Source organism: Puma concolor, chromosome B1 (assembly GCF_028749965.1).
Source record: "Puma concolor isolate L17-30 chromosome B1, mPumCon1.1.hap2, whole genome shotgun sequence".
Taxonomy (NCBI): Eukaryota; Metazoa; Chordata; class Mammalia; order Carnivora; family Felidae; genus Puma; species Puma concolor.
Genome location: NC_141670.1, coordinates 15,773,810 through 15,799,023, shown reverse-complemented (window position 1 = coordinate 15,799,023; position 25,214 = coordinate 15,773,810). Strand labels below are relative to the sequence as shown.

The following is a 25,214-nucleotide window of genomic DNA, read 5'->3' as shown; positions in this document are numbered from 1 at the left end:
GCAGCCGCTCTGGAAAACAGTGTGGAGGTTCTTCAAAAAATTAAAAATAGACCTACCCTATGACCCAGCAGTAGCACTGCTAGGAATTTACCCAATGAAATGCAGTTGCTTCTAAGTGGTATCTGGAGGTGTGTATTCCCTGCCCCCTTTCTTGGGTGACCGACAGGTGACGTAGTTGAACTACAGATGGACTAAAAGCAGAGGAGACAGAAGTGTTGCGAGCGCAGTGTCCTTGTGGCCCTGTCAGACATTCCCAGAATCTGAGTGTGCCGTGTATTTCCTCAGACATTTATTGAAGGTGACAGTGGATCCGCCCGTTTCTTGGGATAAACCAACATTTTATTTCCAGAAATAAAATTCCTGTTTTCTCCTCTTCCCACTACACACGCCCTCTAACACTCACCCATGTTAATAAAGGTTGTTTAAGACAATCTTTTCATGTAAAGGATTGCAGATTGTTTAGACATTTAATGTCATTCAGCATCTGGCTTTCACAGTTGCACCGAACACTAGAGGCATTTGAGGCCCCAATTATACAGGGTTCTGGGCTTCCTTAATTCCTGTCATTTGGGGATGGCGTTTCTTTAACTTGGTTTCTGCTCATGTGTGTTCCTCAGGCTACCCCAAAGGAGCCCTGATCACTCATCAAAATATAGTGAGTGATTGTTCAGCTTTTGTGAAAATAACAGAGGTAAGTGTTTGGGATATTGCCATCTTTCTTCACGCTCAGTGGTTGGCACTAGGCCTCAAGAATGAAAGTGTTTTATGGCAGAACCGCCATGTTTGGTCCCTGCTGTGTTTGGAGCACTGTTTGACGTGGGGATGAGGTCTGAGCTCTAATATGGTCTAAGATCACCTTCTCTCAGATAGTTTTCATTGTGGACCTAATCTCCAACTCCTGCTTGTGACCATTAAGCTGAATTGACGGACAAGTTATTATAACTTTTATGTAGTAACACTTCATGTGGGTACTGCCCTATATAAATGTTTCCAGGAGAGGACCAAGAAGAAATGACTCTCTAGTGCTCCCATCCTGGGGTGGGGAAAATAATTTCTTTAAGCAGACAATGAAACGTTAAATGGTGCGGAAGGTTTTTGAATTACTGTTATTTATTACAGTTGATCTGACTTCTATTTTATGAGAAGATTAAAACCTTGACCTTCAGTTGGTTTCCTATTAAAGTTTGCCCTCCAAGTGTCCTAGTCTGCGGGGCCGCCATAGCAAAATAGCACAGGCTGAGTGACTTAAATGACAGACATTTATTTTCTCACAGTTCTAGAGGCTGGAAATCCATGATCAAGGTGTCAGTAAATTTGGTTTCTGGTGAGGGCTCTCTTCTGGCCTCCTTGCTGTGTCCTCACATGGCCTTTCCTCTTTGTGCACAAGAGAGGTTTCTTTGTGAGAGAGAGGTTTCTGGTGTTTCTTCCTCTGCTTCCAAGGGCACCAGCCCTATTAGATGAGCCCCCCAGTTTATGGTCTCATTTAACCTGAATTACCTCCCCAGGGGCTCTATCTCCAAATACAGTCACACTGGGGGTTAGGGCTTTAACATAAATTTGGGGAGGGGAACACAATTCAGTCTGTAGCACCAAGGGTATATTTCAAACTTGCCTTTTAAAGAAAAGTACTTATCAAGCAATATCATGCCTTTCCCTCATGCCCTTGGCACATTTTACATAATTTGCTTTTGCGGTCTCTGGGAGGGTTGCGTAGGTCCTAATTTTTGTGCTGGGAGCCTGTGCTGAATGGTTTTGGGGAATGTGCATCTTTGGTGGCTGGAGAAGGTCTGTCTCTTACCTACACTCACACTTTCTTAGTCCCCAGTTCCTTTTTCGACATACAACTTTATAAACAGAATTCAATATTTAGTGCCTCATCCACCTGGAATTTTAATTTCCTACTTAGCCTTCGAAGAAAACTTAAAATAAGGTTAGTGGCTCATGGAGGCGAATGGCTACAAACTTTGTTTAAAATTAATTATACTATCGGGGGCACTCACAACTTTGTAAAACTTCTAATCTTAGTAACATACATTTGGGGGGGGCGGGGCGGGTACCAAATCAGAAAATTGAAAAGTATAGAAATTACCGAGTCTGACTCCTCATTATGTAGCAGTTTCCTACCAAGATGTACTATTTGGGATGCAGATCACGCTTGAATAAAATTAAGCTAAGATTATGGCATGTTCAGCCTCCATCACCCACTTCTGGAGCTGCTGAGTTTGCTGGTGCTTTCATCTGTCACCACATTATCGTGAGGGACAGGCCAGCTTCAAGGAGGGGATGGGCACAGCCCAGAAATGGTTGCATAGACACCCGACAAGGCCTCCGTTTCTTAATTGGTGTGGCAACAGCTGCTGTAAGGCAGCCCCTGCTTTGGCCAGAATTTTGTACGTAAATAACATGAACATTCTTAGCCTTGAAACGGAAACCAGATGCCTTGCTCAATCCAGCTGCAACCTGTATCACAATCAGCATTTTATTGCAGATGGTGCCAGATCAGAGCTTGCACCAAACAAATCAAGATTATTTTTCATGGGGTGAAGTAGGCCATTCAGGTGAAGACGTTGATCAAACTAAAATATTCAACATGCATTTATACTATAAAAGAGCTTGGAAATTCAATTTCTCTTCTCTCGTCCTTTCCCTTTTCAACACAGTACACTATCTTATGTTGTAATAGATCTTCTGTTTCCACAACATAATATGTTACCTTGTGTTGGAGTGGACCTTTTACTTCTTAAGGTGAAATTGAGCTTACTGGGCTGTGGGGTACTGTATCTTGGAAACACTAAATAATTAAAGCACATGATTCCTTAATATCCCAATCTGGACAAAATCTGCCTTATTTTGGTTAACGTCGTCATGAGTGGGTTTACTTCATCAGGAGTGAGCTCTACTCTAACTGTATAATTAAAGTGTTGATTTTCATTTAATCCTTTGGAGAGAAACAATTTCAGAATGTAAGCAAAAGCTGTTTCTCCTTGGTTTTGAGGTATTATGTGCTCTGAAGTACAAATGGGGAATTGCTGGGAATCTTAATGCTTTTCTGCTTGCTGGTGTCTGTTTGCAGAATACAGTTGATCCTTCCCCAGATGATACTTTGATCTCTTTCTTGCCTCTCGCCCATATGTTTGAAAGAGTTGTAGAGGTAGGCCCTTTGTTTTACTTTTCTTGCTTGCTTGCTTGTTTTTGTTGTGCTAAGTTGTCATGTTTTACAGAAGGTACTTGCCTTGAATGCCAGTGACACACACATTTCGTTTTTGCCACTCGCACACATGTATGAGCAGCTTCTGCTGGTAAGTCTTATGTGTAGACTGTCATCCCCACAGTTAATTCTTTGCTCAGCCCCGTTTTAGAAATGAATGATTAATTTATTTTAAGGAGTATAAATTTTACTTTTATTTTAAGTAGTATATTATTTTAAGGAGTATAAATTTGGGGGTGGGGGTCCGGATACTTGAACTTTATTTTTTTTTAAGTTTATTGATTTTTGAGAGAGAGAGAGAGAGAGAGAACAAGCAGGGGAGGGAGAGACAGGGAGACACAGAATCTGAAGCAGTCTCCAGGCTCCAGCTGTCAGCACAGAGCCTGACGCAGGACTCGAACTCATGAACCGTGGGATCATGACTTGAGCCAAAGTTGGACGCTTAACTGACTGAGCTACCCTGGCACCCCGATATCTGAACTTTATTAATCATTCATTTTAAAATTAGAAGCTCAGACTTTCAAAGGATATGCACGTGGGCATGATTCCAGAAGTTTAACTTTAAAAGTAGAATTTTTATGAACACCATCCTACAAAGCCTTGAGAGGCTTCTGCCTCTGTAAGAAGTCTCTATTTTTGATGGTGCTTGTTAATAGCGCACAAGTCGGCTTAAGACACACTTTTTTTCACCAGTATTCTCAGTGCCCTTGGGAAAGCAGGGTGATGTACAGCTGACCTTTGCCCGGGCTCCCTGTACACAACTGTGTGACTAGTTTAAAACTAACCGAGAACCATCTCCTTTCCTTCTTGGACAATTTTGGATCGTATACTTCTAGGAAAAAAAACAATGGCTGCCATCCATTCATTTAACAAATATTTACTGAGCAGCAGCTGTGTGCCGGGCACTGTGCGAGGTGTCTGTGACAAAGAGGTGACTAATCCAGAGCTAGCGGCCCTCTGATTGGCTGCTGCCCTCAAGGGCACTCTTAGCCCTAAAGGATCAAGGGTCACGAGATCCCGTCTTCCATCTGTTACCTCTGCTACTGCACACCTCAGGAGATCTTGTGAGTTTCCAGAGTGATCTCAAGCGAGCTGATAATGGACCATGTATAACTAATGGCAGTTTTGGAAGGATGCCTGGGAGGTCGGGGCACACCTGAACAAAAGCCCCCTGCGCTTGAAAATTTCAACTGTGAACTGTGGTGTCCCTTTCCAGTGGTTTCTGCTTTCGGGCCCGAGACCATTTGTACTTCCATGACATCATCTTTTGAATCTCTCTTTCTTTTTAAAATTTAAAATAGGCTGACTGTTTGTCAAGCACTTATGGCTTGCCAGTGCCATTTGCATCAGACAGGAACACATCCACACAATGGATCCTACAGCAGGCCACTCTGGTGTTAGATGGCCCGGGATCTCAATGGCGACTTATCCAGTGGCTTTTCAGAAATTTTTAGTTAGATTCAGATTTTCAAAATGGGACTTTAATAAGCTTGGCAAGTAGCCAAGTTTGCAACGTAGCTAGGTTTTTGTTTTGAGAATAAATTAGGCCTAAAGTTTCTAGAAGAGTAAAATACTTGGATCACATGACATTCACCACCCATTTATCATAAACCTAAAACAGCGGAAGCTCCATCATCGTCCCTAAAAACACCACCGCCTGGTTCTTAACCAGCTCCTTTATCTTCAGGATGATCAAGAGAAATACCGCATTTCCATGTTGTGCAATGAGTGGGGAATGTAAGAACACTTTTTGAAAAGATACCCACGTGTAGAAACTTCAGGCTTTCTGGAAACTGGTCCAAAATGCTCAAGCTGGAGCCCTGGGTATCTGTGTGTATGTTGTGTAGCGCCTGTTGCGATGCTGATGTTATTTTCATTTCCTGCCCTAGTGTGTAATGCTGTGTCATGGAGCTAAAATCGGATTTTTCCAAGGAGATATCAGGCTGCTTATGGACGACCTCAAGGCACTTCAACCCACTATCTTTCCTGTGGTCCCCAGACTGCTGAACCGGATGTTTGACCGAGTAAGTTCTGAGCAGCAGAGAGGGGGACCTCGAGTCTGAGACTTGGGTTTGAATCGGGCTCAGCCGGGTACCTTCTGTTCCCATGGTCTCAGGAAAGCGCAGTTTACCCATCGGTAAAACCAGAAATCATCTACCTCACAGAGCTGTTGGTAAGGACTCTGAGAAAAAAACAGACCAACAGACTTTGTTAACTGAAAGGCCCAACACAGGTGTAAGTGGGAGGTCATCTTATTTGTACAGTAAACTCTTTTGAGCCTCCGTTCTCTCATCTGCATGATGGACTGTTCCCTCCGCCCCATGCTGTGTAGCTCATAAAATTGCTAATCGCATCACATGAGAACAATAACTATGAAACGACTCTATAAATTGTAATGTCCACGCACACATAACATGACTTACTTAGCCACATAGAAAGAAACGACTGAGCCAAGCCAGGGATGGAGAGAATGCCAGCCTCTCCGTAGGGCGTCACTGTGGCACGGACCACACATCCTGGGCCAGACCAGCTTGTGGCATGAGCATTCTTCAAGATGAATTTGGACCGGGCAGTTTTCATGCTCTTTATTGGAAAGCAGGGCTTCTGTTATCTATGAGAACCTTCTTGGGTTTTTTAATGGTTCTTTAAAGAAACTTTTTAAAATAGCTTGATTGAGATATAATTTACCGTCTGTATAATTCACCCATTTAAGTGTAAAATTCAAAGGTTTTTAGGACATTCACAGAGCTCTGCACCCATCACCAGAACCCATTTTTACTACCTTGAAAGGAAACGCTGTACCTGACCTATAGCTATCCCCTACCGCCTTCTATCCCCAGGCAAAATGAATCTACTTTTTGCATGTATAGATTTCCCTGTTCTGGACTTTCATATGAATGCAATCATGACATACCTGTTCTTCTGTGTCTGGCTTCTTTCACTTAGCGTATTTTCAAGGTTCATCCATGTTGTAACATGGGTCCGTACTTCATCCCTTTAAATGGTCAAGTAATATTCCACTGTATGGTTATAACGCATTTTTTTTTTAAAAGACACGTTTATTCAGCGTCATGATCAGACTATTACATTTCGCAATCAACAGCATGGGTGCGAAAAAAAAAATCTACATTAAAACCCTTTGTTGGAATGCTTTACACTTTCCACAGAACAGAAACTAAAATAACCTGTTATACGATTAGTCACAAATACAGTCCTCGAGTTGTTTGCCCATACACATGAGTATTGTCTAAAACATGTCTTCTTTGTAGCAGCTAGGCCCTGCCACCACTGTGCTTGGCTGAGTTCACAAATCTGTTGTAACCTGTAGCTTCCCTGTCACTTCTCTGGCTTTCCTCTCCTGCTAAGCTTTGTTTCCTGGCAGTAATTAAAACCTTCTGCCACTGCCATAGCTACTGCTGCTGCTGGGACCGCCATAGCCACCTTGGTTTCGTGGTCTGGCAAAGTATTGGCCTCCACCACCATAGGGGCCAGAGCTTCTGCCTCCAAAATTTCCTCCTTTCATGGGTCCAAAATTTGAAGATTGATTGTTGTAATTGCCAAAATCATTATAGCTTCCACCACCTCCAAAGTTGCTTCCATGGTTACCAAATCCGTTATAGCCATCCCCACTGCCACCATATCCACCACCACCTCGACTGCCGCCAAAGCCACCTCGCCCACTGAAGTTTCCTCCACGGCCAAAGTTGTCATTCCCACCAAAACCACCTCCACGACCACCACCGAAGTTCCCAGGACCACTTCGACCTCTTTGGCTGGAAGAAGCACTAGCCATCTCTTGCTTAGATAAAGCTTTCCTTACTTCACAGTTGTGGCCGTTCACAGTACGGCATTTTTGAATGACAGTCTTGTCTACAGAGTCATGGTCATCAAAGGTCACAAAAGCAAAGCCTCTCTTTTTGCCACTGCCTCGGTCAGTCATGATTTCAACCACTTCAATTTTCCCATACTGTTCAAAAGAATCTCTTAGATGATGTTCTTCAGTGTCTTCTTTAATGCCACCGACAAAAATCTTTTTCACAGTTAAGTGGGCACCAGGTCTTTGAGAATCTTCTCTCGAGACAGCCCTCTTTGGTTCCACAACTCTTCCATCCACCTTGTGTGGCCTTGCATTCATGGCTGCATCCACCTCTTCCACAGTGGCATAGGTGACAAACCACAAAGCCTCTGGAGCGCTTGGTGTTTGGATCTCTCATTACCACACAGTCCGTAAGTGTTCCCCATTGCTCACAATGGCTCCTCAGACTCTCATCGGTTGTTTCAAAGCTCAAACCTCCAATGGAAAGCTTCCGCAGCTGTTCAGGCTCTTTGGGAGACTCTGACTTAGACATGACGGCGGTGGGAGGGGAGACTTTCACGATGCTTACTCGGCGGCGTCCACGGGCAGAAAGCTATAACACATTTTTTTTGACATAACAAGATCAGTCCTATTATAATGGTTTGGCATTTTATTTTTTAAATTTATTTATTTAAATTAAAGTTCATTAACATTCAGTGTCATATTGGTTTCAAGAGCAGAACCCAGTGATTCATCACTTACATATAACACCCAATGCTCATCCCAACAAGTGCCCTCCTTACTGCCCATCACCCATCTAGCCCATCCGCCCCCACCCAACACCCTGCCAGCAACCCCCAGGCTGTTCTCTGTATTTGAGTATCTTATGGTTTGCCTCCCTCTCTGTGTTCATCTTATTTTTCCTTCCTTCCCTTCTTCTATGTTCATCTGTTGTGTTTCTTAAATTGAACAGATATAACACATTTTATTTATCTTTTCATGCATGGGTGGGCATTTGGGTTGTCGTCCCTCTTTGGCTATCATACATAATGATGCTATGAACATTCATGTACAAGTTTCTGCATGGACACGTGCCTTCTTTTCTCTTGGGTACTTACATTGGAGCGGAATTGCCGGGTCACATGGTAACTCTGTGTTTAACTATTTGAGGAACTGCCAGTCTACTTTCCAAAGTGACCGAGCTGTATGACATTTCCCACCCCACCCCCAGCAACGTAGGTGGGGAGGTTCCAGTTTCTCCACACCTTTGCCGACACCTGTTGCTGTCTGACTTTCTGATTCTAGCCATCCTCGTCGTTTTGAAACCTTCTCTTTTCTTGACCCATCAGATTTTTGGGCAGGCAAACACCACCCTGAAGCGATGGCTCCTGGACTTTGCCTCCAAGAGAAAAGAATCAGAGCTTCGCAGTGGCATCATTAGAAACAACAGCCTGTGGGACAAACTGATCTTCCACAAGATACAGGTGACAGACTCAAAACTGTTGTTTGTCATGTAAACTAACTTTGGCTTCAGAGTTTCTATGAGGGCTCTTTTTTTAAAGCAAAGTATGAAGGTAAGAGAGAATGGCATGTTTTTATTAAGTCTGGCACATTTCTAAAAGTTAAGGGCCAAGCCACTAAGTAAACCTCAGTATCCAGTATAAACCTGAGCAACGTGGTAAGATGGCAGGGAAGGAAAGGAATCAGGGTATTAGAGCTTTTCTAATTGTTTATTTTGCTTTGCTTTCTGAAACAGGTATGTTACTTTCAATGTCATTTTTTAGGCACAAGTGATAAAGAATGTGGAATGACGATATTTTGTCCAAATGCCAAAAAATGTGGTGTTTGCCCCCAGTCCACCACACTCTTGTGCTAATTCCTTAAAAATACATGCAAGTAGGGCACCTGGGTGGCTTGGTCAGTTGGGCATCCGACTTCGGCTCATGTCATGATCTCACGGTCCGTGAGTTCGAGCCCCGTGTTGGGCTCTGTGCTGACAGCTCAGAGCCTGGAGCCTGCTAAGGACTCTGTGTCTCCCTCTGTCTCCCCCTCCCCCCACCCCCCTGCTCAAGGTCTGTCTCTGTCTCTCTCAAAAATAAATAAACATTAAAAAAATAATATTTTTTAATTGCAAGTAAAAAAACAAAACAAAACAATACCCACAAGTAGTGGTGTTGGGTTATTCTTCATACCCATTGAGAGTGAAGGGTGTTGCTTCAGCTCCAGCCAGGCATTCCTCCTTTGAATGCCTGTGAATTGTGTGTGCATGGGTGAGCTCTGTGTGGCTGCGGAGAAGGAGTGGTGGATTGGGGGTACTGGGTTCCCAAAAGGTGTCTTGGAGAAGGCCACCAACGTGCAGCCATTTGACCCTCACTGTCTCCTCTCTCCTTGCCTTGTAAGTCGAGCCTGGGAGGAAAGGTCAGGCTGATGGTCACAGGAGCCGCGCCCGTGTCCGCCACCGTGCTGACGTTTCTGAGAGCAGCGCTCGGCTGTCAGGTGAGATGGGTGTCACTGCAGCCGATTGTCTCCGCCTTTTCCAAGCCCAGGAATCTCCTTTCCAAAAGTCATCCTTATAGTTCGGTGGCTTATTTTGGCTGGGAAGATCGTGTTATGCGTAGGTTGCTCGGAGAAAGGAGCGTGTATATCTTTAACACGAGGCGCGAGAAGATGCGTCTGTGGCCACCACGGACTGTGTGATTTTCTCTAGGGTCAAGCACAGTCCAGAAGACTCGCCTTTAATCAGGCCTGAGGTATAGAAATGGGTCACAAGCGATAAGCCCCGCTTGCAAACCATGGAGAAAAACCTGCCTTAAAGGGGTTGGGGGAGGCAGGAGAGACTGGGTGACATATAAGATATGCGTGGGGCAGAGCCGAGAGCTCACAGAGCCAGGACATTCCCGAGTGGGTGGTGTGCAGTGTGACCTGTCGGGCCATGTCGGTGTCCCCCTGGCCTGTCTGCAGGAGGTTAAGTAGAAGAAGATGACCATGGACAGAGGCTGGTGTTTTGTGTTGGGGGTGAAGATGTTTGGGTGCCATAACAAAGCCGTAGCGGTAGCCTACAAATTTACCACATCCGTAAAACCTTGGTTTACAGGCATAATTCGTTCCGGAAACATGCTTGTAATCCAAAGCACTCCTATGTCAAAGCAAATCTCCAGAACCATTGGCTCAGCTGTGATCATGTGACGTTCGGCCTCACATACTGCTCCTATTGCAAGACATCGCTCGTTTATCAAGTTAAAGTTCATTAGAAATGTTTGCTCGTCTTGTGGAACACTCGCGGAACAAGTTACTTGCCATCCAAGGTTTTACTTGTACAACATTTAAAAAGAGGTTTCACTGTGGTCATGGTCAGCCGTTGCTCAGGAGTTACAAGAACTTAATGATTTGTGCACTTGCAGCATGGGTGTGACTGTTCCCTTTAATAACGTTTCATCTCTTGCTGGTCCAGTTTTACGAAGGCTACGGACAGACTGAATGCACTGCCGGGTGCTGCCTGACCATGCCTGGAGACTGGACAGCAGGTACGCATAGCGGGCCACTGCTTATTGGAAGCCTGTTATTCCAACCAGAATTACTGGAATTGGGTTCATCATTGGTTCATTAACCAACTTAAGTTCTGTGTCTCAAGTGATTAGGCCTTGGGGCAGCCTCATAAATCAGGGCGCCTGGTGGAGAACAGCCGCTGTGGCAGAGCAGGATGTGCTTTGAGGACCCAGCTGTAACACAGGGGGCAATGTACCTAGATTCTGAGGCTGACAGCTGAGACATGATGCCCTTTTTACTGGGTTCAGAATGTTGGGCCCAACAGAGCCTACAAGGAATTGATTGGGGTCTAATTATTTGCTAGTAAATTTGAATTGAATTTACACTGGGTGCTGTGCTAGGTGTCGAGACCACAGAGCAAAAGAAACAAGTCCTTTCTCCAAAAAGGCGCAAGTAGAGGCAAATACGGAAGTCATCGATGGAGCAGCTGTCATGGATGAGGATGTGTGTTAGGTGCTTGAGATGTACATCACGTGCACTTCATCGCATCCCTGTGAAGCAGGCCCTGTGACCCCGGAGAGGAAGTGATTGTTGATTAAAAAGCGTGTAAATAATGTATAAGAATTTGCACAGCAGTAGGCTTTGCAGCCAGGATTCCAGCCCGGGTCTGACTGCAAAGTTTCTGTGCTCTCCTCTGTAGCACACAGGTAGTACAGAGTTCTCCACTCTGCAGACCCCGCTGATTTATTTGGCGTGTTAGAAATACGAGCGCAATCTGGTAACATGGATTCTAGTGTCTTGGACCCTAGTAGCACAATTCTGCTGGGACTCCCACCAACTGTCTGTGACCCTTTTTCATGGTTAAACTTATGCAAAAATTATTAAAACATAGGAGGAATTCTTTGTGATGCTCTTAAAACCTATCTCATTTCTATTATTTTTTTGTTTGTTTGGGAAAAGACAACCCCAGTTTGAACCACGTTGGGCAGGAGAGTTGAGTTAGCTGTGAAAATAAGCACCATCCTATCTTAATAAACTTAAATCTAAAACAAGTTCTCCCATATGTAAGGAAGTAAAGATGGTCTTGGTCAGAGCCAGGGGGTGTGGGAGAGAATAAACCAGGTTTGGCAAAGCTGCGCATATTCTTTCTTTCTTTTTTTTTTTTTAGTAAATGTTTATTTGTTTTTGAGAGAGACAGCGTGAGTGGGAGAGAAAGAGGGAGACAGGGGATCCAAAGCAGACTCTGTACTGAGAGCACAGAGCCTGATGCAGGGCTTGAACTCACAAACCTTGAGATTATGACCTGGGCTGAAGTCAGATGTTTAACCAACTGAGCCCATCAGGCACCCCTGTGTTGTTTTCTTACAGAAAGCAGGGATGTTAAGTCTGTTGAGAGAGAGGCGGCAGGTGATAAGCAGAGGCCATCGGATCGTGGGAGCCTAGTGGAACTTTTAGAAAGCTTGCTTCCGGGTGTATGTAGAAAACCCTTAAAACCAGCAGCCAAATTATTTCTACTCTGAAAAATAATTTGGAGCACCAAACTTGGGAGAGGTCCCTAAAAGACTTTTGAATAGTTGTCTCTCTTTGAAGAATAAACACTCTATGTTCACTTCCTGCGGGGGGGGGGGGGGGGGGGGAGAGGGGGGGGAGGGACAGGATATAATGGGAGAAAACAGAAGTTTACACCAGCTGTTGTTATTATGAGCAGGAGCAGGCTTGTTTGCTATAAAAGTAATTCGGCTTCAGGGTATTAGTAGTCCTCCTGGGAATGATCATTCTTTTATTGAACATGCAGGCCACGTTGGTGCCCCAATGCCTTGTAATTTTATAAAACTTGTTGATGTAGAAGAAATGAACTACCTGGCAGCCAAGGGCGAGGGCGAGGTAAGTGAACCCCCCTCCCCCGCCCCTCTTCGTTCACCCTCATCGCCATTCCTCTGACTGCCGGCCGTGACCCCTGCACTGCCGTGACCTCGGCACTGTCGTGTAAAGGCATTGAGCTTGATGTCATTGGTGCTCCGGGATCCAACAGGCTTCTTTCTGAAGGTTCCTAATGCGGGAGGGGTACCACTAACATCTCTTCTATCAGACACCAGAGGGACTTGGGCTTCAGAGCGTGCAAAGGCTCCAGTGCTTCAGGGTCTAGAGCACAGCTCTGGTGGGCTAATTGCCCTGGATACCTGTTAGTGAGCTACTGGCTAGCGGAAGGAAAGCCTAATGACTTCAAAGTGATTTCATCCCCCTTGGGGCTTTCCAGCAGCTGTGAGCAGGAACCTCAGGCAAGCATTAGCCCTACAACCTGACTGCAGCTGAGGTCATTAAGACAAGGAAACAGGAGCATTGGAGGTACCCCCAAGATCCCAGAGTGGCTTTGGTAACTCCTGGGTTATAGAATTCATGGCTTCTGGCTAAAGGTGGAGACACGTGCACACACACACGCACCCCAGCTTTCTCTGGACAGCCCCCAGTAAATGCTGTTAACAGATTATCTTTCCCCCCCACACTTCCATCAAGATGTAATCGACCTACAACACTGTATGTGCTGTATGTTTAAACAGCACAGTGATTGGGGCATCTGGGTGGCTCAATCGATTAAGCATCTGACTTCAGCCCGGGTCATTATCTCACGGTTTGTGAGCGTTCATGGGTTCGAGCCCCTGGGTGCCTCAGTCAGTTAAGTGTCTGACTTCAGCTCAAGTCATGATCTTACGGTTTGTGAGGGTTTGTGTGTTCGAGCCCCGTGTTGGGCTCTCTGCTGATAGCTCAGACCCTAGAGCCTGCTTCAGATTCTGTATCTCCCTCTCTCTGCCCCTTCCTCGCCCACACTCTGTCTCTTTCTCTCCAAAATGAATAAACATTAAAACCAATAGCTAACCAGCATGATGATCTGACATACATATATTGTGAAGTGAATTACCCACAATAAGTTTCATGAATATCCATCATCTCACATAGATATAAGAAAAAAAGAAAATTCTTTCCTTGTGATGAGAACTCTTAGGATCTCATTTTTTAACTTTTTTTTAAAGTTTACTTCTTTTTCGAGAGAGAGGGAGCAGGGGAGGGGCAGGGAGAGAGAGAGAGAAAAAGTCCAGCATGGAGCCTGACATGGGGCTCAAACTCATGAACCATGAGATCATGACCTGAGTCAAAATCCTGAGTCAGATGCTTGACCAACTGAGCCACCCAGGCGCCCCTCATCCCTTAACATGTAAATATATCACATAATATCTTAACATGTAAATATATCACATAACATCTTAACATGTAAATATATCACATAATAGTGCCAACTGTAGTCACCACACCGCACATTCTGTCCCTGGTACTTCTCTTCTGACTAGAAGTTTGTACCTTTTCACCCCCTTCCTCTACTTTCTCCTCACCCCCCTCCATGCTTTTCCTCTTCAGGTGTGTGTGAAAGGGCCAAATGTATTCAAAGGCTACTTGAAGGACCCAGCAAAAACGGCGGAAGTTCTGGATAAAGATGGCTGGTTACACACAGGGGACATTGGAAAGTGGTTACCAGTAAGCTCTCCCCTTCCCTGTCCCCAGAGACTGTTGTTTTCTGCCATAGGGAAGAAAATGTCCCATGGGTTGCAGGGGGCGGCCTCATTTTTCTCTTTTCCTGCCAAGGGGGTGTGGTGTAGGCTCTTCCATTTCCTGAAGGGAATACACTTACACTCTGAGCGTGCCCGGGTAGGATTTTCATCTTAACCATAACAAATAGGTTTGTTTTTGATGCTTGACATCAATTCTGGTGGCTGCTTCCCATTTGAAATCCAGAGAGACTCCGTACGGCCTTTTATATATCCGGGCTGGACCTCAATGTTAAGGCCTTGGTTTAACAAGGTGTGGGGAGCACTGTGGTAGACCTCCAGGAAGGTGTGGTGGGCAAGAATTTGTGAATATATGCGTTTGTTAGGTCTGCCATCTCATTACAAATAGGATGAGTGTTCCACGGATTAGGCCAGCTCCTTTGGATTTAGTCTTAAATTTATGTAGAGAAATTCCAGAGTCCACCATGAGAGGGAGAGTCATGTACACGAAGCCACATCCATAGGTTTGGCCAATTTTGCTTGCTGTGGTACCAACCACTGCTTTTTCTAAGTGGTTACTATGTTTAATGACAAGCACTGAAATGGCTAATATAATTTTCATTATTGTGTATTGGTCGATTCTTATAGATTTAAGGTGCACAATACTCCCCGAAATTTTTAGTGAAGTGGAAAATCCACCCCTCATCCCGCCGAGCCAATTAATTCAGACTTCAGCATACCCCAGTTATTCAGAAATAAATTAAGTCCCTCTTTCCAAGTTCAAGAGGGATTACGTGTCAGTTCTAATTCTGGCTCTGGCGCTAATGAACACATTTCATAATCTCCCTGGACCTCAGTCTACTCCTTGTGAAAATGGCGCAGAACCAACATGGAATGAGAGAACCACAGAAACTTCCCAACAGCTGACTTTTGGAAGCATAAGAATGACCCTGGGATGGGGATGGGTTGAATGGGGTGAGGTTTGGGTTACCAGAGGCGGGCACTCCTGACATCTGGCCAGTCTAGCGCAGAGATTGTAGCCTCCCCACGGTTATTGTGTGGGCTGCTGACCGACGCTGCCCCTGGGGCCAGGAGCAGTCCCCTCCCCCGCCCGCCCCGAAACAATGACAAAGGAAGCAGACGTTAGGCCTCTCTATAGCAAACATCCACTGAGCCCTCACTCTGTGCAGACAGAGTGCTCTGGGAGGATATGTCCCTGTCTGTACTCTCAAGGAGCAGGACTCATTCTTGGGGAGCCAGATAGGTAGCAAGCTACTAGGGACGAAGTGAAAGCATGAGCTCTGGGGTCCCTTCTCTCTCTCTCTCTCTCTCTCTCTCTCTCTCTCTCTTTCTACTTGACTCACTGGCCTTGGGCAAGTCACTTAGTCTCTCCAAGCCTGAGTTTGCCTCTCAGACGGGCTGATAGCTCGCCTCTGTGCCATGTTACCAGGATTAAATGATGCCCTGTGCAAAGTGCCCTGAGCTGTGTGTGACTGACACGGGGCGGGCAGGGGCAGGGGGCACCAGCCACGGACCCACTGCCAGCCCCTCCCTCCCCTCTAATAAACAGAATGGTACCTTGAAGATTATCGACAGGAAAAAGCACATATTTAAACTGGCGCAAGGAGAGTACATAGCACCGGAGAAGATTGAGAACATCTACGTGCGAAGCGAACCTGTCGCTCAGGTGTTTGTGTACGGAGAGAGCTTGCAGGTACGGGCCCTCTGCCCTGGGAGCCATGTCACGGGGGCACGGCCAGGCCTCGTGCTCCGGAGCTTTTCGGTGCCACGGGGAGTTGGCGATGGGTATTGAATTGACTTTCATGTGCCAGAGTACCACTGGGTTTTGCTGCCTGGCATTTCTTATCCAGAAGAGTTTTGCTCTTTAAATTGCAGATTTTTATTTTACCCGGCTCGAGTGGCCTGGTGTACCAAGGGGAGTTGGATAAAGATGTTAGGGAGTGAGGAGGGCACCTGTTGGGAGGAGCACTGGGTGTTGTATGGAAACCAATTTGACAATAAATTTCATATTAAAAAAAAAAAAAAGATGAGGGAGTGGGTACAATACGCTTCTAATTTAATTATGAAAAGGAAATATTGATACGTTGATTATGAGAAAGTTTAGGATTTTCAAACATGTTAAACGCAACGTAGCTATGCTGTGCCTCCTGAACTGTTTTTGAGCAGTGGTGGTTCTGAACCGGTATATATGCATAAAGTTGAAAACCAAGGTCAACGCTGTAGGGGCACGTCTCTTTGCAAACTGTGGGGCGGATGATGGCAAGGAAGAGAAAGGGGTCTGGTTTCCTGAAAGTTCATCTTTTTTTCAAATCTTGAGACTTTTAAATACTTTCAAAAGAATATTTTCTTATCTTGTAAGGAATACACCTATTTTTCTTTTGAGTGTGTACTGGGTTTTTTTTGACCTGGTACCTTACCATGCCTTTGACTTTTAGTTTTATTGTTACTAAATTGTAAAAAAGAAAAAGGCGTTAGAGATTTAAAAAAAAATTTTTTTTAATGTTTTATGTTTGAGAGAGAGAGAGCACAAGTGGGGGAGAGACAGAGAGAGGGAGACACAGAATCGGAAGCAGGCTCCAGGCTCCGAGCTGTCCGCCCAGAGCCAAACGCGGGGCTCAAACCCATGAAACGCAAGATCGTGACCTGAGCTGCAGTTGGCTGCTTAACTGACTGTGCCACCCAGGCGCCCCGGCCCCCTTTTTTTTAACGTTTTGTTTATTTTTGACAGAGAGAGAGAGAGACAGAGTGCGAATGGGGGGGGAGGGGCAGAGAGAGGGAGATGGAATCGGAAAGATTTAAAGAAAATGAATCTGTATAAATTTTCTCTCTTTTTTAGAGCAGTTATTTGATGATATCTATTGCCCCACTTGCTTATTTGATGCAGTTTTATTAAAATCTGTATATAGGGGCGCCTGGGTGGCTCAGTCGGTTAAGTGGCCGACTTCGGCTCAGGTCATGATCTCGCGGTCCGTGAGTTCGAGCCCCGCGTCAGGCTCTGTGCTCACAGCTCAGAGCCTGGAGCCTGTTTCAGATTCTGTGTCTCCCTCTCTCTGAGCCTCCCCCGTTCATGCTCTGTCTCTCTGTCTCAAAAATAAATAAACATTAAAAAAAAAAATTAAAAAAAAAATCTGTATATATATAATATGCAAAAGTAAATACAAATTAGGGTTTTGTCAGATTTTGATGCCCAGTGGCCCTTTTAAAACATTTAATCGCAAAATTCCTGATGCTGGGTGTAGTTTACAGCTGGGAGTTCTTTTTTTTTTTTTTTTTTTTTTTTTTAATTTTTTTTTCAACGTTTTTTTTTTTTTTTTTTTATTTATTTTTGGGACAGAGAGACACAGAGCATGAACGGGGGAGGGGCAGAGAGAGAGGGAGACACAGAATCGGAAACAGGCTCCAGGCTCCGAGCCATCAGCCCAGAGCCTGACGCGGGGCTCGAACTCACGGACCGCGAGATCGTGACCTGGCTGAAGTCGGACGCTTAACCGACTGCGCCACCCAGGCGCCCCTACAGCTGGGAGTTCTTAACCTGGGCTCCATCGACCCCTGGGGCTGGAATATATTCTGAAGAGAGCGTCCGTGACCTCTGTCAGATCCTCCCGGGGTCCGTGGTACAAGATGACAAAGAAGCACTATCTCAGAATATCTGCATCAAGCCGTGTCCTAACTCACTCGTCTGTGTTAAAGGCATTTCTCATCGCAATCGTGGTACCGGATGTTGAGACGTTATGTCCCTGGGCCCAAAAGAGAGGATTTGCAGGCTCCTTTGAGGAACTTTGCAGGAACAAGGTAAGGCTCCGAAGCGTGTGGTCCACCTCCCGGACCTTCGCCTGGCACCGGGCCTGCCTCCAGGGACCTCCAGCACAGCAAGCGTGTTGTTTTCTTGCCTTACTAGGATGTCAGAAGAGCCGTCCTAGAAGATATGGTGAGGCTCGGGAAGGACTCTGGCCTGAAACCATTTGAACAGGTAAGACTTTCATCACGGCGCACGAACCCCTGCAAAACAGGTTTCCGACTTGAGGATTTCGTGTGAGTAGGTGTGGAGCACGAGGTGACCTAAAGAAAGCCACGGGGAATGAATGATGGAGTGGCTTGGCAGCGGGAGGGGGTCTCTGTAACCAAGGAGTAGGCATTCTCCTTTCCTGGAGGTCGGGATCCAGGCCCGGATTCTGTCGTGGGCATAGCCCCTACGCCGTGTGGACAGAGCCGGCTGGCCTGAGTCGGAGGGACTGGACCGGCCACAGGGCCTCCATCCCTTCAGGTCTACGGGCTTTTTAGATTCAAGTTGTGTCTGCCCTCGTTTTTGCTTCAATCACCTCATTTATTTGCAGGTCAAAGGCATTACTCTCCACCCCGAATTATTTTCTGTCGACAATGGCCTCCTGACCCCAACAATGAAGGCTAAACGGCCAGAGCTTCGGAACTATTTCAGGTCACAGATAGATGAACTTTATTCCACCATCAAAGTTTAACATGAGAAAGAAACCACACACCTCCAACGTCTCCTACTGATGGCCTTCACGTTGGTAATTTTGACTAGAGCACGCGTAGGAAAGGGAGCGTCCATGTTTGACTTGTGCATTCGGGGTTCTTGTCATAGGAATATTAGAGGACGTGGAACACTGCCTTACAGTCCCCTCGTGTTGCAGACCATGCTTATGGTGATACACAATTTCCAAAATGAGCCTTAAAATTGTAAAGGGGGAACTATAAATGTGCTAAGTTATTTATGACTTACTCAGTTTAAAAAAAAAAAAAAAAAGGCGGGTGAAAACTTCTGTCTCCCTGTTTTTCTAACCAAGGGATTAGGATTTTGCTGCAAATTCTGCATTTGTCTGCTGCTCTCGAGTACAGTGCCCTGGAGGGAACCTGTCCCTTAAAAACAAGAACTGTCCCAGCTGGAGAGCATCACAAGTGGACCAGAGATTCTTTTTTAATCCCTGCCTCCTTCCCTTCACCGCCTCACACGCACTCTGACGACCCCTCTGATCCCGGGGTATGGAGCGCGCACGCTTCCCCGCTGTCCCTGTTGTCCCGTAGGAGCAGAAGTTTCCCGGAGAAGGACAGAACAGACTCACCTGAAAAGAGCACAGATTACGGAGTCTCCGATGAATGGCTGCTCACCTGAGCGAATGAATGGATTCTGGCATCCATGGGGCAGAATGCGCTCAGACCCTCTCCTCTACGCCCGCTTCCCTCCCTCCATCCCTTCCCAGGGGTTATTAAAAAATCTGCCTTAGACTCTGCAGTGAAGAGAAGCATTTCAAGAAGGAAATAAAATCACCTGGGTCAACCATGCTCAACTGTGACGCCTGTGTAACTGCTCACTTTATCTTCACCGAACCAGTCACTATTTGTGATGGCCGATGGAGTTTTAATGTGGTTTTCATATCAGAAGATTACGTTGTGATTAATGGGCTCCCCCCCGCCCCCAGTAAACTCTCAGGCAAGGCATGTCTTTCAAAATATTAAGGGAATAGATCTACTTGGGTACTTATTGAAATGGACAGTAATAAACACTCTTACAATGCTACCTGATTTTTATGAAATGTATTTGCCAAGCCAAAATTCTAGGATGTAGACATCTGGAAAATTCATTTCCGGGGATTAACTTCTCAAGGGATTTTTTTTTTTTCCTAAGTTAATTTGGGAAATTAGCTGCATTTCACTTTACTGCAAGTCTTTGCCACGTGTGACTGAATCAAGTTGTCATTTCGATCCCGAAAGCAGTTGGTTTTGGATTTGTGAGCGTCCATGTATTATACAAGCACAACAGGGTTTGCACTAAAGAATTGTCATTGTAGTAACACTATTTGGTAGCCTAACTTCGTACGTGTATTCTTAATTGCACACAAAGTCAATAATTTGTCACCTTGGGGTTTTGAATGTTTGCTTTAAGTGTTGGCTATTTCTATGTTTTATAAACCAAAACAGAATTTCCAAAAACAATGAAGGAAACCAAAATAAATATTTCTGCATTTCAAGTGGGTGAAAGCCTCTCTTTTCGTGTCAGGGGTGATATTCGGGATAGCCTTGCATGTGCACAAGGGAGCCGGAAGGGCCCTCGGCCTAAGCCCCGCCCTCCCGTGTCTTCGCCGACGCTTACAGGGGCCAACCGGGGCCCCTGGCTGGGCTCTCTGGCGACAGCCCTGTTGGGTGGTGAAGAAAACCATGGTGTGAGCAATACAGATATTCTTGGAAATGCAAATTCTTTGCTGGGCAGCCGGGTTTCAGGAGACACTGGCTGTCGTTGGGTTTGATTCTGTGTGTTTTAGTAATTCTCTTATGAAGCGCTGTTTTAGATGTCTCGCTTACAGCAGCTGCTGTTTTCTCTTCCCTTTTCCTCTGGTTCCACGCTGTGCTCTCGTTGTAAAGATTTCCTCTTCAGGTGCTCTGTAGTCCGCCCCCGGCTCCTTATGGAGTCTGTGACGTTGCAGTCCGCCTCCTGCCCTCGCTCCCTCCCTTAAATCTCATGTTTGGCGTGGAGATGTTTGGTTTCTCCCTCTAAAGCTCAAGCCCTCTGCGCGTATCTCTTGAAAGCCTCCAAACACGTTCTGCCTTTTGTTTGAGTTATTAAATTCCTTTTCTTGTCTTCCCTCATCTTTCTCTTCTTCCCCTGAGTTGAGGAAACGTGAGTTTCTTCACACTAGGACATGACCTCCTTTTCCCTCCCTTCGTGCCCAACATGGCTTGCACACCAGTAGGAGTTCATTAAATAAATCCCATTTAAATAGGGGATTCCCATGTAAATATGAACAAATACTTGGAATTTTGAACAAAACTTCTCTTATAATGAAGCTGATGTACACGTTGGGTTTATCCTTTTTTAAAAAAATTGTATCCTGTACATAAATGTATCATCTTAATCGTTAAAAATATTTGTGTAATGTTTATTTCTGAGAGAGACAGAGTGCAAGAGGGGGAGGGGCAGAGAGAGAGGGAGACACAGAATCTGAAGAGGCTCCAGGCTCTGAGCTGTCAGCACAGAGCCCGATGCGGGGCTCAAACTCACAAACCGTGAGATCGTGACCTGAGCCAAAGTCGGATGCTTAACTGACTGGAACCACCCAGGCGCCCCCAGTTAATTTTTTTTTTAATGTTTTATTTATTTATTTTGAGAGTCCTAAGCAGGCTCCACACTGTCATCACATAGCCCAACATGGGCTTGATCCCATGAACCGTGAGATCCTGACCTGAGCCGAAGTCAGACGCTTAACCAACGGAGCCACCCAGGCGCCCCTCGTCGTTGTCATTTTCAAGCCTACGGTTCAGAGACATCAGGTGCGTTCACATTGTTGTGCAGCCATCAGCGCCATCTGTCCACAGAACTCTTTCATCCTGCAAAAGCGAAACTCTACTCATTAAACACTAGCTTCCATCCCCTCCTCTCCCCAGCCTCTGACCACCAATCTACTGGCTGTCGCCATGAATTTGACCCTAGGTAAATCCTACGGTGTAGCTGTCCTTTGGGACTGGTTTTTCCACTGTTCGCGATATCCTCAAGGTCGTACCATGTGTCAGGATTTCCTTCCTTTCTAAGGCTGAGGAATACCCCATTGTGTGCACAGACCACGTTTTCTTTATCCGTTCGTTTGTTGAAGGATATTTGAGTCGCTCGTACCTTTTAGCTATTGAGAATAACGTTGCTGGGAGCGTGTTTTAGTCCCTGCTTTCCATTCTGATGGGTATTTACCTAGAAGTGCCATCGCTGGATTATAGGGTAGTTCTGTGCTTAAGTTTTGAGGAATTACCATACTGTTTTCCCCAGCGGCTGCACTGACCGTCTCACTGGCAATGTACGGAGATTCCAGTTTCTCCGCATCCTGTCTGTAAACATCCTCTCTTGTTGGTTTCTGTGTTTTTCACAGTGCGCATCCTAGTGGGTGTGAAGAGTTATCTCATCATGGTTTCGCTGTGCATTTCTGTGATGATTAGTCAGGGTGAGCACCCCTTCCTGTGCTTATTGGTTGTTTGTCCATCTTCTTTGGAGAAATGCCTCTTCACGTCCTTTGCCCTTTTTTTCTTCTTCTTTTTTTTACAAGTTGGGTTGTTTGTGTGTTTTATTGAGCTCTGGGAGTTCTAACACCGCCTTTCGATTCTTAACTTTCATGGTGCTCTGTTGGGGGTCCGTGCCTGTTCAACGGCAGTAGATATCCAGTGGCACTCCATCCCACAAATCAAAACTAGACCTCGAAAGCCTTGTGGTCTGTGTCTCAAACCCAGCCAGAAGAGAAGAGAGGGGCTTGACTTGGAATGAGGCAGTCTTTTCTTCCGTCCAGATGCCCTGGGGGTTAAGCTTCTTTCAGGAACAGCCAAAGGGGCACCGAGGTGATTCAGTCGGTTGAGCGTCCAGCTCTTGATCCCGTCGCAGGTCATGATCCCAGCCGGGGTTGTGGGATCGAGCCCTGTGTTGGTCTCCATGCTGAGCGTGGAGACTGCTTAAGATTCTCTCTCTCTCTCTCTCTCTCTCTCTCTCCCTCCCTCCTTCCCTCTCTGTCTCTCTCTCCCTCCCACCCTCTATTCCTTTCCCCTGTGCATGCTCTCTCTGAAACAAAACAACACAACAGCCAGAGAGCAGGAGTCTCCCCTGTAGAGCCCTAGTGAGGAGGTGTGAGTAGGGCAGAAATGCTAAACCACTTAGCGCTTTAGTGGCTGTGCCCTCCCGGCTCCTCCTGCCCCTCCCTGCAGGCCCCAGCTGTGACCCACCCTCACTCTAGATCTAAACTCAGAAAAGCAGTTTGTTTTTAAGTATATTTGGCATTTGGTAAATATTTTTGCCCCACTCCCACATTTCAGATTACTTGGAATAATAATAATAACTAAAATGCTTTGGACGTCGCCCCGTGCCAGGCACGATTCTTGGCATTTTTACACAGATGACCCACTTTACATTACAACCCCTGGAGCCAAATGCTACCGTTGTCCCCAGTTTACAACGAGGAAATCTAAGCACACAGATAATGTGATCAGTGTCCCACGCCCAGACGGCATGGACTCCGTCTGGCTCCGGACCCAACCTTTCAACCCCACGCCATGGATGTTTCTTCTTGTCTTAGACCGTGAACTTCCTGACGAGACTTGCCGGCGGAGTTATTCCTCGGTGCCAGTAGTTCTGCCTCGAAGCTTCGGTACAGATGGTTTCGATTCCTGCCCTGTGATTGTTCTTTGTCCTGGCAAGAGCTAACACCACCTCCCAGAGTTTTGTTCTGGTTTTACGGCTTCTCAGAAATTAGAGTTGCTCTCTGTGATGTTGGTAACCCCAAATCCACCAAGGACTAAAAGTTTCCTAGAGCCAGCCGCTCTGTTTGAGGGGGGGAAGACCGCGCGTGGGGAACCGGGGGAGCAGAGGGTTCAGGATGTGAGCGCAAGGGGGTGGATGTGCACCCGCCCTCACCGAGCTGGGAAGACTCGCATCGGTTTTGGGGGGAAGGAGTCAGGGGTCGAATTTGGACCGTTTCTATTGGAGGTGGCTGCCCGACCAGCATGTGAAGACAGGAGTGTGCGGCCCAGAAGACAGTGAGGCGGGAGATAACACACTGGCAAGCCAACAGCGCACAGAAGGTGAAAGAGACTCTGCCGGGGACCCTGGGGGACCAGAAAACCTGGATGGGAACCAGAGGAGGTCTAAGACAGAACCGGCCTCGCCTATTTGAAAGGGAATTAAGGAGCCAGCAATGGGGACTGAGAATGGCCTACCGTGGAAGAAGGTGGGAAACCAAAGATGGGGTGTCCCAGAAGCCAAGAGAGAAAAGGTTCGGGGAGGAAGGGGATCAGTTATGTCATATGCTATCAAAAGGTAGGGGACAGAGGAACGTCTGCTGATTCCACAGTGGTGGCCACCGTGGACATAAGTGTTCCAGCAGGGCAGAAAGGGCAGAAGCCGGGGGTGGGGGGCGGGCGGTGGGGACAGGGGCTCCGGGGAAGTCAGGGAGATCAGCTAACTACTCCTGAGTTTTCCGACTGCAAGACCTCTCTGCCTCGGTCAACTTTTTTGCTGTCCCTCCCCCTCCCTGGTGTGATGCCCATCACTGTGTCAGACAAGTCTCCTTCATTAGACAGTCCTCAGGTATAGCTAATCTCTCCATTGTAAATGGAGAGTTGGCAGCTTAGTTCATGTCACAAGGTGGAGGCGGGTAGATGCCATCGACTCTGGAATTTTCGTCCACGTTTCCAGTGATCTTTTCCTTTCTTGGCAGCAGAAGCAGGAGAGAAGTCTGCCAGTCTGTCCCAATTGCCAGGCAGGGCAGGAGGACAGAGGGCAGAAGGCCTTAGGGCTGTAGACCGAGCGTCCCTCCCATCCCTCCACCGCCAGCCCCCTCTGCATGTATCACCGGAAGTGGCCATTCCTCCGTCCTCGGCCGGAGCAGCCTCAGCGCCCAGAGCCGAGAAAGCGCAGCCCCTGTTACCACGTGAGTCTGCAGATGTCAGGTCCCCGAGGGCAGCCCTTTCTCCACAGGGTCCTGGAGGAGATGCCCAAATCTGAACTCCCTCCTTCACTCAGCACGAGTCACGGGGAAATCGACCCACCTTACCCTTTAGCCATTATTTGGCATTAAAAAAAAAAATCCACATTTTTCCTTTTTGACTTTTAACTTCTCACTGTTGGCCTGCTGAAATGGTAGGCGTCTTGCTGGCTCAATTCTGCTTCTCGGCACTGTTCTTAAGGTACAGAGATGTTCTGTTCTTGGCCAGACGCAGGGTTTTGTTTTTGGGTAAATACAAGTTCTTAGCCACTCACTTTTGTTGAGACTTTTCGTGGGGGTGGGGAGGGGAATGTCAGCGTTCCCTAAGAGAAATTGTCCTTGCTAAATACTTAAGCTGCTGGATTTTCCCCCAAGAGCTCTGGGCAGGCTCCCTGCTTTGCATGTGGCCAAAGTCGGAGGGTAAGTCCTGAGAGCAGCAGCGGGGCCCTGCCACAGGGGCACCTAAGCCCCAGGCACAGTCCGGGACACGTGTGAAGTGTGTGTGAAACCGGTTTGCTCACATTCTGCGTTGGGCAACATCTGCAGCCTGTGCACACACAGAGGGACTCTCCCTTAAGAGTCTTGTGCTTTCCCACACCCACTGATAACGCCTTCCCCACCCTGCTGCATTCCCGCCAGCTCCCCCGGCACCCCTCCCCCGCACCCCCCCCCCCCCCCCGCCAGGTGGTGCACCCAGG

The 25,214-nt window shown here is 46.6% G+C and overlaps 1 protein-coding gene and 1 pseudogene across 6 annotated transcripts in view; one reads left to right on the top strand and one right to left on the bottom strand.

Moving 5' to 3' along the window:
- The window catches only part of ACSL1 (acyl-CoA synthetase long chain family member 1), a 72,856-nt gene extending 52,819 nt beyond the window's left edge, over nt 1-20,037 (top strand). For 4 of the 6 annotated variants that reach the window (XM_025933083.2, XM_086703199.1, XM_086703198.1 and 1 more), the window contains exons 10-21: nt 618-691; nt 3,222-3,299; nt 5,098-5,232; nt 8,354-8,488; nt 9,405-9,500; nt 10,456-10,528; nt 12,286-12,374; nt 13,902-14,018; nt 15,600-15,743; nt 17,741-17,842; nt 17,949-18,020; nt 18,385-20,037. In XM_025933083.2, the coding sequence (XP_025788868.1) occupies nt 618-691; nt 3,222-3,299; nt 5,098-5,232; nt 8,354-8,488; nt 9,405-9,500; nt 10,456-10,528; nt 12,286-12,374; nt 13,902-14,018; nt 15,600-15,743; nt 17,741-17,842; nt 17,949-18,020; nt 18,385-18,525 (1,256 nt within the window). In that variant the 3' untranslated portion in view covers nt 18,526-20,037. Of the gene's footprint in view, nt 1-617; nt 692-3,073; nt 3,152-3,221; nt 3,300-5,097; nt 5,233-8,353; nt 8,489-9,404; nt 9,501-10,455; nt 10,529-12,285; nt 12,375-13,901; nt 14,019-15,599; nt 15,744-17,740; nt 17,843-17,948; nt 18,021-18,384 lie in introns of all 6 variants that reach the window. The other 2 variants (XM_086703200.1, XM_025933082.2) reach the window with 2 other exon arrangements.
- LOC147581479 (heterogeneous nuclear ribonucleoprotein A1-like) lies at nt 6,330-7,611 on the bottom strand (annotated as a pseudogene).
- Nucleotides 20,038-25,214: the final 5,177 nt, after the last annotated feature.